Here is a 14223-nt window from a genome sequence, read left to right as displayed (position 1 = left end):
TTGAATAGAAATACATTGGAAATACAGTTGAGAACAATTTAATAAGTGGGTCACATTCAAATAAAGTTTCTATAGTTCTGACAGATTTTAAGTGAAAAAAATTTTTTTCACTCCAAAATTATTCTTGTAGCAATAATTCACTGAGGGCTTGCTGTGTATGGATGAGCCTTTGACTGGTGTGTACATGTGGGATGTGAAAGATGTTGACACGTTTGGGGAAGTTTGGAGGAGCAGATAATGAATAATGTTGATTTCTTGAATAGTTGGGCGATGTTTGGATTTTGATATGAAACAAATTAGAAAGTCGACGTGGATTTTCCAGAGGACTATAACACAATGGCAGCAGTGTTTGGAGATGATTCTGGCAACAGTAGGGGAGAAACAGGAGTGGAAAATGGTGTTGTCCTAAATGCTGTCTTTCTTCTTCGTCACGGGAAACTAGAAATGATAGAGCTAGAAGACTCTTGAAGGTACCCAAGTATGAGCTAATAGGATCTTGTCAAAGGCAGCTGTAAGCTAAGAAGACTTTTGCCTAGAGATCAGTGAGAACTTCGAAGAAACAAATTAAAGCAGAATCCTGAAGACCGCAGGAGAGAATATAAACCAAACCAAAAAACGGTCTCTTTAAAGATATTGGCGTTTTAGAAAATGTTTGCCTTTTGTGACTGTGTCATTTCCTGTCACGATTTGCATACTTGAGTCTTTGATGCCACCAGAGATCCTATCTGTATTCAGCAAGTACCGGAATCACTGTGTGACATATGGCAGGTGCTGGGCATGCGGAGCCCTCTAGTGGCACCCAGCCTGGAAGAGGCGCAAAGATCCAGAGCGGCGCCAACCACACGAGGCCAGTGTGTACTGTACAAGGGAGCCTCCCAAGTTCAGAAGGGAAATCTCAGAAAGGCTTCACCGAGAGCAGGCAAAACATCCCTGGAAGGGAAAAGCCTAAGCAGGTTTGGACAGGCAGATGGAGTGGGAATGCCATACCTCTTTACAGTGTGTAAACGGTGGGCTGTTAGACCCCGTGGCATGAGGAAACCCAGTTAGAATGTGTGCAGCCAGGTTTGGGGGCACTGTTTTGACAGATGAAGACTGAATATCCTTTTGTAATCCAAGCTCAGTATTCTCAGTTGAAGTCAAGTCCAGTTCCAAATGCAGCGATTCCGTTTGCACCCAAGGGTGCACTCTGCTTTCATCCCAGTAGGCATACTTCAGAAACACCCTAAATGACCCTTCCACCCATACATTTTCTGCTCTGCCTTCCAGCATATGATTGCAGACACTGTCCGGACCCTGAGGCACTGCAGGACTAACCAGTTTGGTGAGTAATTGAAGTTGGCCAGGGAATGTAAATTCACCCTACATTGGTACAGACTGTGACCTTATCACAAGTATTTGGTGGTAAGAAACTGAAACAGATTATAAAGTCTTATATGCATTTACTATATTCTTTCTTAGTTTCACTGCATATTTGGGATGCAAAGGAAAACAAGATATGGCGTTTGTTTTTATCCTCTCTTGGCAGCAAGTTTACACTGTACAGAGTGACTTGCGATGAGCAAAGCCCCCCGCCCCCACACCCCTGAGCCTGAAAGTCTGTTTGTTTGCCCCTTGGCTCAGAATTACCAGTGGGTTTATCAGGGGTGACCCTGTCCCTAAACTTCTTGCTTAGAGCCTTCCTGGAATTGGAATATGGTTTGTAAAAGTGCCTGAAGCAGCCTTCCAGAATCTTTACTCCTCTCCAACAAAAACTTCCTGTCCGGAGCTGCCTTTCACTGAATAGGTATTTTTCTGAGCACTTTTGTGGATTCCCTGCTGAGATTAACATAAGTAGGAATATTTGTTCCTTTTTAAACCTCAGGCATAATTTACACCATGTTTAAATAGCGTTAAAACATTGCAGGAAGGAAGGAAATCAGCTTTATTGAGTCCAAGGAGCATTCACACGGGCAGTGGCATCCTGATACCAGTATTGGTGACTGGTGCATGGAGATCATTAACCCTGTGGTGCAGAGCGGAAAACTGAGACTCAGAGAGTTAACCCATTCAGCCATTATTCAGACCAAGCCTGCCTGACTTCCTGACCCATACTCTTTTCTTTGCCTTGTGCAGATTCTATAGATATAAAGGGCAGTAAAGAAAAAAAAAATAGAAAGTTGAGTTCAGTAATTATAAATCAATCAAAGCTGACCACTAAATAAAACTTGCTTTATATATCCTCCTTGTAAAATAATTTTTTCAACAATACGGAAGTATGTATAAAGTACAAAGATCAAAGTCCTACTCCCTAAGGATTAGTGCATATTCTTAAGAAAGTTTTTTCTGTTTGGCTAGTTTTGGCTGGCAGTATTGTCCCCTACAGAGCAACGGAACTTCTGTATGAATTACAAAGTTTGTGCTTGAAAGGGAGAGTTATAAATACAGGACCTAAGTTTTTTTTTTTTAAATGTTTATTTATTTTGAGAGAGAGAGAGAGGGAGAGCATGAACAAGGGAGGGACAGAGAATCCCAAGCAGGTTCCATGTCGTCAGAGCAGAGCCCTGTGAGGGGCTCAGTCTCACGAACCATGAGATCATGACCTGAGCCAAAATCAAGAATCAGACACTCAACCAACTGAACCATGCAGGCACCCCAGGACCTAAGGTTTTAAAATATTTACATCACTTACTACCACCTGATATGTGCTTATGTATTTCTCCATTAGGAACACAAGTACAGTACGCTTATAGTAGAAACAGTGATAATATTGTCACGGAGATTCATTCAGATGTGCAAGCATAATGCTGCTGAGTATTGGGTTCATATTTCTCTCATCTACCTTTGCTTCCCAAGTATTTATGCACACTCACCCAATTCTAAGATATTGGTCTCACTGACCAGGAGACTCTGCAAGTATGGACAGGAAGGTTATACTGGCCTGGTGGCCTTAACACTGTCTTGAACCTCTCATCACTAGAGAATAAGTCCTCGTAACACAAAGCATAACTCTTTGTGTTCTATTAATCAAGCCACTTAAAAATTATGAAGTTCTGGGGAGTCTGGGTGGCTCAGTTGGTTGAATGTCTGACTGTTGATTTCAGCACAGGTCATGATCCCAGGTTTGTGGGATCAGGGCCCGCATCGGGCTCTGTGCAGAGCATGGAGCCTGCTTGAGATTCTCTCTCCCTCTCCCTCTGCTTCTATCCCACTCATGCTGTCTCTCTCTAAAATAAAATATAAAAAGGGGCCCCTGGGTGGCTCAGTCCGTTAAGCATCCAACTTCTGCTCAGGTCATGATCTTGTGGTTCATGGGTTCAAGCTCTGCGTCAGACTCTGTGCTGACAGCTCTGAGCCTGGAGCCTGTTTCAGATTCTGTGTCTCCCTCTCTCTCTCTGCCCCTCCCTTGCTCGCTTGCTCACTCTCTCAAAAATAAACATTAAAACATATATATGTGTGTATATATATATATATGTGTGTGTGTATATATATATATATATATATATATATATACATTTTTTTTTTTTAATTTGGAAGTGCCATGCAGGTGTCACTTGTCATGGTTGGAACCACTCATTCTGCCATCTTCTTACGGTTAAAAAATTAACAAAAAAATTATCTTTGTACGATTATGTTTTCGAAACCAATATTTACTAAGCCAAAAGCAGTCTCTCAGTGTCTTCCAGAGAAGGTGTTCTAGAATAATAAAACTTTTTGGTCACTTCCAAACAAGTGGGATGGTAAAAACTTAAATTCCTGGTATTTTTGCCTTTTGAAACCAGGAAGCCTTATTTGCTATTAAACCTAAGAATTACAAGCCACCCATGACATGCAAGCCTTAAGTTATAAAACACATTTGTCAGAGAGGAGGAAAAAATGGATTTCACCAAGAGAAGAAATTGCTGCATTAAAATGCTTAGCTTCCTTTGGTCCCCTCTACTCAAGCTGAACCCTGCTGTTCCCATCCGAAATTCGGTGAAGCAAGAGGATGTGACGTCACCATCTCTCGCATTGACATTGTCCCTCTATAGCAGTTTAGCCAGGCTCCCAATGCCTTGAGGTTTGGGGGTATTTTTTTTTTTTGATTGTGTTTGTTTTTGCCTATGGGAAGTGGGCTTGCCCCGTTGTCCAGGCTACTTTATCAGGCTCATCAGACTTGTCACCAGCATGGCACATATGTGTTCACAGGGCACTAAAAGCTTCATGTGGCCCTTCAGTTTTGTAACCACCCTGGATTTGGGAGTGGAAAACCACCTTGCCTTGTCCTTTGCTGGGTAGATGTTAGCCCAGCCGCATGCTTCTGGAACTTGTTTGCCTGTTAAGTATACCTTAAGTTCAGTTCTGTGATATCTGTTCATTCAAATGCTTCCTTAATTTTTTTACTTTTTCAAAAACTAAGGACAACAAAGAATTATACAAATTCTAAAAACAAACCATTTTGTCTGTGCACTGACCAGATTAGCAGTGGTTTCTGACAATTCCAGACTGAGATATAAGAGCCAGTGAAAGCTATTTAAATGGCAGTTGCTGTGACATGGGACCTCAGACATGGACTCAGGAATCACATAGTCTGGCTGCCGGACCTGTTCTGCCACTCCCTTGCTGTGTGTCTGTGCTGATTCCCACTCTGTAGTGGTCACTAAATACTAGATAACATTAGGTAATAAATGTTATATAAACGTTAATACAACAAATACCTTTGTAGTCTAATGACCTGACCTGAGGCCCTGGTCTGAGCTGGAGAAGTATCTCCACTGTTAGGATAAAGATCCCCTCTCTGGGATGCTGACTAATAAGAATCCCCCTGCTAGATTTACTCTAAGCCTTAATGAGAGATGTCACTGGTATTCAGAAATAGCACTTCTGCACAAATAAGATAGAAACGGAGAGGGAAACAAACCATAAAAGACTCTGAAATACAGAGAACAAACTGAGGGTGGCTGGTGGGATGTTGGGGGCAGGGGGAAGGGCTAAAGGGGTGAACGGCATTAGGGAGGACGCTGGTTGGGATGAGCACTGGGTCTTATACATAAGTGACGAATCACTAAATTCTATGCCTGAGAAAAATTGTATACTTAAAAAAAAGAGAGAAAGAAGTAGTATTTCTGCTCTCATGAGACTTTTTTCTTCCAAAAACCAGGAGGTGACATGTCTCCAAAGGAACACCAAGAGTTAAAATCCTACGTTAACCACCTGTATGTCATTGACAGCCAGCAGGCCCTGTTTGAGTTGTCACACAGGATCGAGCCTCGGGTGTGAGCCCCAGCAGCCCACCGCCTCGCCTCCCCTGTAACTTGCAGCACTTTGAGCTATGGGAATGTCAGTGCTGAGCACGTTGCTTTCCTGTGAGAAAAGAAGTTGCTGAGTTTTATCAGTATATCCTAAGACACCCACCGGAAAGCCCAGCAAAGCGTGTTCAGGAAGTTGATGTCAGCCACCAGACATGGGGAGAGGCCTCTCCTAGCTGCTCTCAGAATGAGAAGGCAAAGAAAGCGTCAGAAGCATTCTTGAAGTGGAGAAGTCTGGTTTCTTATGACTGCATTGTTGATCCAACCCAGTTTTCAACTTGAGATGTGCCCGCGTCAAGACGAGAGCGTGTTTTGTCCTACAGTGACCCAATATTTCAGTACGAGTGTGCGCGAAACGGGAGTTTTATGTTGCCTGGTGACAGATTACTGTTTATAGGCTGTCAAAGAAGCAGCTCATCTGAACACCTAAAGACAGTGATGGCATCTCTAGATTTCCAGGGAGAAGGAGTGGCCGCTGTCAGTACAAACTGTGACATCACCAAAAGCCACTTGTGTCTAGGAAATTAGGACCGCAGCTGGCATCCATGCTCTGATTTCCAAAAGGGAAATGTCAAGGCATGCATTTCTTTGCATCCACAATCATTTATCAATGTAGGCTTGCAGGTGAAATTTGTTTCTGCACAACCGATTTGCAACTATAGGCCAGTTAGAGTACGTTGCTTTACCAGTAAGGAAAAATAGTAATCTTTAAGAAGTGGACTCATTGCTCAGTTTCTGGAGATTTTCTTTACGTGTGCAAGAAGATTCACATTTCTTACGGGAACAATACGATTTTTGAAAAAGCACAGCGCCTGATAGATTATAGGCACTCAGTAACTGTTTATCAAGGGAACAGAGTCCCAGAGGTCTACATTCTTGTGCCTGGCGATGCCCTAGTGTTTTGCATCCTCCAGCAGGCTCCTTTGCCCACAGCAGAGAATGGTAACAGCCAACACAGGGAGGTGAAGTGGGATTTGGTGTGTGAAGCACTTAGCACTCCCTAGAGAAGAGCAAGGTATTTAGTACTGACTGCCTATCTCTCAGCAAATGCCAAGAACCCCCAAAATACCCAAATGTCTGATTATGTTGCACACTTCAAAGTCCTGCAGTCCACTCCTAATCAAGGCCCAGAGCTCTTCTGTAATTTGTCTTTTTTCCCCCAGAGTCTCAGAGTCTTCGAGTCTACTTTTTATTCCCATTTTTAGAGAAGGGGGCTCCTACAGCAGAGAAAACCTCATGCTATTCTCAAGAACTGGTTAGAGAATTTCCCCCGAGCTTAAAATGAACAAAAAAAGCCTGTGGGCATTGCTGAAATACAAGGGCCCTCCTTCATGAATTCAGTCCATTCATCTTCTACACGTGTGAGTTCTCTCCTGCCTGTTCATCTCTCGGGTGTCTGCACAGAACTGCTTCCTTCTGGCCCATTAACACCTTATTACTGTGGGTATCCAATGCTTTCTGATACCCTGTTAGCAGTGCTGTTTCCTGAACCACACTGAGCTTGAGAGAGTGCTGGAAGGTACCATGTGGAGGAAATTTTGGGTAGGACTTTCAAAGAGATTTGGTCTGTCCCAGCACGTGTAAACTTCAATCCTGAAAACTAACAGAGTTTTACAGAAAGGGACCATCCAGGGATGGTCCACTCAAAGAAAAGCTCCAGGCTACTGGGAATGGACAGAGACCCACTGGAGGAGACCAGAGCCATCAGGACTAGGAAAAACCGGTTCGTCTCATGGCTGATCAAACACTGGAGAAGCTCTCCCCTTGGCAGTTATTGGGGACAGCATGGGCGTACAGCACAAGCCCATGTTCTCACCTTTTCTCTGTGCTGGGGAGGATCATTTGGTCAGTCTAATTATGTAAGGCCATTTTGACATTGTCTCCACGTTTTACAATTTAAGTGTCTGTTCACAGGAGATCTCCATTACTCCAACCAGAACATGACCTCTCAAGGACTAATTTTCAGTGGAGAACTATTTCAACATAGCACCTGCTGCTTAGATCCCAATCCAAATATGTACACAACCAAATGAATCCATACATACATCACGTTTAAACTCATTCTGATGGTGTAGTCAGTATTCCACATGTCATGGGTAGAACAAGCCAGGGACCATGTGGGGCTCGCCCAGTCTCCTCCAGCCATGGCCATGTGGCTCTCAGGGCAGCAAAGGGAAGGGAGGGTTTGGTTTAATTTACATTTGCTTTTTCATTCCTGTCTCCCGAATGTCAGAATCTCCAAATCTTTGTGAAAATGAACAACCGTCTCCAGAGATTTCCCAAGTATCAGCAACTCAAAAGTTTCAGAAGCCCTGTGAAGACGTAAATCAGGAACTCAAGAATTGACGACAGAACTGGGAATGGCTTTAGCTCCGCATGAAACTTTCCTGAACAAAGCTGAGCCGTCTGGCCGTGAGGCTCCCTGTGACTAGGGATTCCCTTTCCAAACATTCGCCAAGGTCTCTTTGAAATAGATTTTGTTCTGGCTAGAAGGGTGGACCAAGATGTCGAAGCTCCTTTCCCACTCTTAGAGTGTTGCGATTCCATAAAATCTCCATTCACTCTGAAAATCTCTAATCTGCCAACTTCCTCAGCAAGTGGTGCCCCAGCACTTCTCAGTGGGTCCTTTCTGCTACGGCACCACCCTCAGGCAGTCCTGTGGGTTCATGGATTCGTCCGCATCCCGGCAAACCGGCCCTGCTTACAAGGTAGCACAGGACCAGTTTTGTGGGCAAAACTGCAACCTTCCTGAAAATTTTTTTCATACATATTTCCAGATGCTCCAAAGGCTACAGTGTTTTAAGTTCACTTTTTGTTATCATCTGTACAATTGCCAAATGGTTACAGTGCTAAGTATTATGACCCACGTTCACTTTATTTTAGTATCATTAATTCTGTTTAGATTAATGCATTTCCCTAGACCCGTATCCACAGGCAAGTTGGGTGGAGCGTGCATTGAATTCAGAATAATGAGGATAAAGGAAAAAGCCAGCCGTCCCAGTTGGCAGGCAGAAGGAGTTGCATCCTGTAGGCTAGCCTCTGGGTAGAGAGAGACAGTTGCAGGGAAGAGGGGGTTGGTGATTTCTGATCCCCGGAGCTGGGCTTCACCGCTGCCCCAGTCCCAGCCCCTTTGGCTCGTTATGGCTGTCACATCGCAGATCTCAAACCTCGTATTCTGAAATGGCACAGCTGATCCAAGCTGCTCAAGAAACTAGACAGAAACATTAAAAAGGGGGAAGATCAGGTCAACTGCAGTTATCTAACACGGCGTTCTTTTTAAATGCTTCAAAGACATGTCCTTAAAATTTCAGCCTGCTCATTAATGAGCGGGCCATTGTGCTTAAAAGTAGTAGGGGGAAGAAAAGTTTTTAAAAATTGCCAAAAAGTTAGATGAAAATGTACTACTGTATAAAGCAAAGCTGTATATACTAAACGTTTTTTAGCAGAGGAATATTTATTTGCATAGCCTATTTATTGTATTCGTATTACACGGTTATTAAATACTGGGATGAAATTGATGCCCTGTAGCAAGGACTCTTGCCTTTTAATGTGTCATTAATTAGGACTGCTGTGACATTGTCAGCTTGCGTTAACAATTAGAAGATAGAAAACCCACAATCAGGGTGTCTACCTAACTTCTCAGGGACTACACTTCGTAGTTTTCCACCATTATAAGAGCTGGTAAATATGAAACATTTGTGGAATTACCAGAATTGCCATTAACAGTATTTTCTTTCTCCCATGTCACGCTTTCTGCTTCTGTATATAGGACTGTGCTGTGTATTTATCGAAGCTAGTAAGCAATAATTTATATGTAAAAAATGGCCAAGCAATATAAGGTGAACACTTCTATAAGTCACTGTTACCTTATCTTGTATTTTCAAGTGTTTTTTTTTTTAAACTGCTTTTCCAAATATAAGATTATGTTAAAGATACTGTTGATGCCTCATAGCTTCTTGCTGTGTCTGTGATGTTCGTGGGCTCCATAGCCTATGTCTGGCAGCATGTTCTCACTGTGTGGAACTCATTTGCTCACCGAGAGAGCTACAGGCAGGTGAAGGGATTCCCAGGCAGCCGCTGAAGCTCTGAATCACTTATGCTGCCCCTGAGCCGTTGAAGAACCCAAGGACCCTGGGTAGGAAATCACATCAGGATTCTCCGATTCTGTCCTCCCCGCCCCCCCCACCATACTCAACTGGGATCAGCAACTCTGCCTTATCAGCCCAGATACTGAGGGATGCTCACGGCCCTGGCGGCAGTGCTCTAGGTCTCAAAGGGAGGCCCTGACCCCACAAGAGGTGTGGGCAGGATGGTAAAGCACAGGGTAATACTGATGTTCCCCGAAAGTGGAAAAACTAGACCACGTCATTGTTCAAAATCTCTACCCCTTCTTATGGGAGGATCACACATCCTGCTCATTGATGTCAAGCCTGGTTTTTGGCATGTGGTAATTAATCCCTTCCCGAAAGAGGATTGTATATCTCACCATGTTGAACTCAGGAGTGGTCAAATGTCCTGCTGCGTCCAGTGAAAAATGGGGAGAAGTGCAGCTTGTAAACTAAAGCTTTACAAGGGAGCGGGTGCTGGCATGTCACTTCTGCCACAAGGCCTACAATGTTCCGGGAAAAGGTGTTTCCATCCACCTGAGTCTCCAGCTTGGGAAGGACGCGGAACATCATCATTAGAAGCCACAGGTATTTGGGGCTGTTACCTCAGAAGAATTTAGCCTAAGCTAATAAAGTCTCCCAAGGCGCTTCTTTCTTGATAAACTGCCCTTTCCCTCAGTCCGTGTGGGCAGTAGTATTGGCTTTGCAGAGTACCTGATGGATGAAGCTACCTGTTGTCACACACCCATGAAAAGACCTTGTCTTTATATGGGAAAAGGTAAAGACCGGAAGATTTTTTCAGGCTCTTGTCACCCAGAAGTGGCAGTTCTGAGTGACAAGGGAAAATGAGAGGTGACAGCATAGGCACTGCCTCTGAGAGAACCAGGGAGCAGAGAGAGGAAGACCACTGGGTTGTAGGGCCTGTGTCCTCATCTATAATCACTTCCTCTGTGGGGCAGGCCTACATCTGGAGCAAAGCAGCAGAGGAAGGGAGAACGGAAGCCCCAGGCTCCAGCTTCAGAAGGGAACAGAAGAAAGCCAAATTCCCGTTGCTCCAGATAGTTGGGAAATTCTCTTTACCAGGATCGCCCATACTGGGAAGAGGAACAAGCCTCCTGTTCAAATTAGCAAACTTTTTTTTTTTTTCAAGATTCCTATTTATTTATTTATTTATTTATTTTTGGGAGAGTGTGGGTGGGGAGGGGCAGGGGGAGGGGCAGAGAGAGGGAGAGAGAGGATCCAAGGTGGGCTCTGTGCTGATAGCAGAGAGCCCAACGCAGGGTTTGAACTCACAAACCACAAGATTGTGACCTGGGCTAAAGTCGGACTCTCAACCGACTGAGCCACCCAGGTGCCCCCAAATTAGCAAACTTTAGAATGAAATTTCTGGTCTTGGTCCTAGTGTGCTAGCTACGAAGTCCTATTTTAGGGACTGGGAGAGAGCTCCATGGCTAGTTTGGTTCTCCTCTGAGATCTTACGGATCCCCACTTGAGCTGCCCAGTGTGTTTGTTTTCCATTTACTACTTGAAACAAACAAGATTCCTAAAGCTTTAGACTTGCTAATGTTCTTTAGTAAAGTATTCCTGTTCAAGAAGGCATTGCAGTTATCTCTTAGCCGAGAGCAGTCAGTCTGCATCCTTTCCCAGCACAAGAAAGGCACACCCAATAAGCAAGACAGAGGCACTATCAGAAGCATGAAGTCCCTCCTGGGGATACGAGCTGAGATCCCTCCTCCAGCCACACCCAGGGTCCAACTGCACCTTTCAATTTTCTCTTTCTTAAAAAAGTTTTTCTTATTTTTTTTTTAAGTTTATTTGTTTTGAGAGAGAGACAGAGCAAGCATGGGAGGGGCAGAGAAAGAGGGAGAGAGAGCATCCCAAGCAGGCTCCACACTGTCAGCGAGGAGCCTGATGCGGGGCTCGAATTCAATGAAATGTGAGATCAAGACCTGAGCTGAAATTAAAGGTCAGACGCTTAACTGACTGAGCCCCCCAGGTGTGCCCTCCATTTTGTTTCTCTTATGGGGACTTGATGTTTGCTCAGGAGGGACTTGACCTACTCCTCAGCCCTGCTGTGGCTCTTGATTATGCCTCTCCCCTGGCTGGAGAATCTTCCAGAGGTTGGGTTAGGGTTCCCTGTGGTTATTTTTCAGGGAACCTCACCACAGCAGCCCCATAGTAAGGTCGGCAGCCACCTCGGAGCCCTTGGCTTTGCCCCAACCTGGAGTTAAAGGAACTTCCGGGCCCTCCTCGAATGGCGCTTCCACTCCAGGGTGAGATCAGGCAGGGAGAGCATGGGAATGTTCTAAGCCCTTCCCTGCTGGCTAACCACACCACCTCACCGTTTATTTCCTGCCAGCACTACACCATGCTGCAGGACTTCTTAGTGGGGCTGGGCATTTTCCCCTAGAAGAGAAGAACTAGCCTACCTGTGGTCGACTTGCTCCCAAGATCCAGGGCTATTTCTAACATCCCCAGGTTTCCAACATGGAAGTGGGGAGGGTGGAAAGGCGAGGCGCCCCTCACTGGATTGCACTTCTCCCCGGGAAGACCCATGGGCAGTCCCGGCCTTGGGGTCTTGCTTGTCTGAGCTGCTATCCCCGGGAGTGATATTGAGCCCTCCTCCCTGAAGGCCCCTTTCCGGCTCGCAGGTGTTTGGAGGTTACCATGTTGTCTGTGTGTGGTTAGAGGCGGTTAGAACTTGTGTGAAAATAATCGCATTCTGAGAAAATGTCTGAAGTGTACACTTCTTATCGTCCTGACCGGAACCAAAACAACGTAGCAGGAAGGTCAGAGTCTCAAAAACAATTAGCCCACGTGGGAGACTTAAGGCAATGCCAAGACCTTCCCCAAGTTTTATGGCCACAGTGGCTCTCCAATATCTCAGAACTCAGAAGTCTCTTCCTCTGGCAGCATCTCATACAGTGATGCCACCACTAGGCCAAATTCAGGGTGTGGGGTCCGTCTTGACCACCCCCCTCCCGCAAACTCCAACACCCCCTGTTCATCAGCTTTTCTGCCAGCATCCTCCCCGCATTGGCCTGACTGAGCTCAGACCGTTGCTGTCTGGTACTTCAGTAGTGATGGTAAACCTACCTGTGTCCTTCCCTCACCATGCAGCCCCATGAATTCCGCCCCCCCCCCCCCCCCCCCCCCCCCCCGCATAATCTCCCAGCTCAGAATCCTGCAATAGCTCCCCCTGGCTTTAGAACTAAAGCTCAGTAGCATATGAGTGCTTCACATCCTGGCCTCTCCTGGGCTCCTCTCCACGCAGATGTTCCCAAGAGACGAAGAATTTGGGACCCCCCCCACCCCTTTAAACTGATATTCTCTGGGGAGCGAGGGGAGGAGATTATTCGATTCCTAATAAATAATGGCTAAATAAGCATATGTGGGGCTTATTTGCTGCTTTCAAGGTGTTCAATCTTAAAGCAAGACCAATAAGAATGCACAGATAAGTGGGGTGCAGGGCCCATACCTGGAGGAGCCCAGGCCACCACAAATGCCTTAAGTATAATGAGCTCTTCCCCACCAGAGATGTGCAAACGGACCTGAAAGCAACCAGCAGTCTGCTCATTAGATAAGGGCTGTGCTGGGAGACCTTTCTGGTCCCTTTCAGTTCCTGGCTTCTGAGAGAGTTGGTGCAGAGCTGTGATCACTGGGGCTAAGTGATTTTGTGTCGTTTTGTTTTTTTGTTTTTGTTTTTGTTTTCTTTTAAGGAAGTGACTTGGCTGATGTGGGAAATAAGAACTGCTCATGCTCCCTTGTGTTCAGTGGACCCGGCTCTGCCTCTGCCTTGAGCTGGAAGGGAAAAGGCAGGGGGAGGGTGTTGCAAAGGAGCCCCACCCCTTCCCTGTCCTGTGCCCGATGCTGACTCCACAGTCCTAGCAGAGATGAGTGCCAGAAATAAACAACCAAATAAAAGGCCCTGGAATCACTGCAGTGGGGCCTGCTTCGGAGTACCAAGCTGGCTCCCACCTCCCGAAGGGTAAATCGAGGACACGGTAAGGGTAAACCGCATCCATTCAGCCACCTCTGTATTCACAGCCCTGCCACTTGGCCCCAGCACACCTTCTCGAAGCCTCCCCACCTGGATCCGGCACTCAGGTCTGGCCAGTCTCTTCTCCACCCCTAAAATCACAGTGCCCAGGAGCCCATCCATCCCTCCCAGATAAGACTTGTCCACTCCAAAGCCCTCCTGGATGACCCCATCTTACAGAACCTCTTTATCCCTATCAGAATTCTTACAGCAGGTCCCACCCGTCGCTCTTTGGGGAACCACCCTGTGCTGTCTTGCCTCCCATCCAGTGTAGGCTGCCTTGAGGGTTATAGTGTCACGTCTGTGGCCACACTACCAGGTCCAAATCAGGCTCAGACATTTAAGAACTGAGAGAACTAGTGAAAGTTTCCACCTCGATTTTAGCCACTGTTCCTGTGCATCATAAACGGGGGTTAATATGCCCCCACCTCACAGGGTTGTATGAAAAATAAATCCGATGCATGTAAAGTGCTTACTACAATGCCTGGTACATAGTAGGCACTCAAGCAGGAACTCTACTGATGATGAAGGAGAGGGAGAGGGAGGGGGGAAGGAGGAGGGGGAAGGGGTGAGGGGAAGCAAGAAGAATGAAGAGGAGGAGAAGGGGAAGGGGGAGGAAGAACAAGAGGAAGAAGGAAGAAGAGAAGGAGGAGGAGGGGAGCAGGAGGGGAAGAAAGAAGGAGGGGAAGACTGGATGCATGTCAGATTTGCACCCACATTTCTACTCGACTGTGGGCAAAAGTCACTGAACTTCTCTTATGTTTCTGCTCTCAATTGTCTACCAAGATCATTAGCAACATCTTTGCCACAGAGC

The 14223-nt window shown here is 45.8% G+C and overlaps 1 protein-coding gene across 6 annotated transcripts in view; it reads left to right on the top strand.

Annotated features, from left to right (window-relative positions):
- RAPGEF5 (Rap guanine nucleotide exchange factor 5) overlaps positions 1–9199 on the top strand; it is a 309698-nt gene extending 300499 nt beyond the window's left edge. For all 6 annotated transcript variants that reach the window (XM_047833993.1, XM_047833985.1, XM_047834003.1 and 3 more), the window contains 2 exons: positions 1267–1321; positions 5117–9199. In XM_047833993.1, the coding sequence (XP_047689949.1) occupies positions 1267–1321; positions 5117–5235 (174 nt within the window). In that variant the 3' untranslated portion in view covers positions 5236–9199. The remainder of the gene's footprint in view (positions 1–1266; positions 1322–5116) is intronic.
- The last annotated feature ends 5024 nt before the right edge of the window (positions 9200–14223 follow it).

The sequence above is a fragment of the Prionailurus viverrinus genome, chromosome A2 (genome assembly GCF_022837055.1).
Source record: "Prionailurus viverrinus isolate Anna chromosome A2, UM_Priviv_1.0, whole genome shotgun sequence".
In the NCBI taxonomy this organism is placed as follows: Eukaryota; Metazoa; Chordata; class Mammalia; order Carnivora; family Felidae; genus Prionailurus; species Prionailurus viverrinus.
The sequence above is the reverse complement of the archived record's forward strand: the minus strand, read 5'-3'. Positions and strand labels throughout refer to the sequence as shown.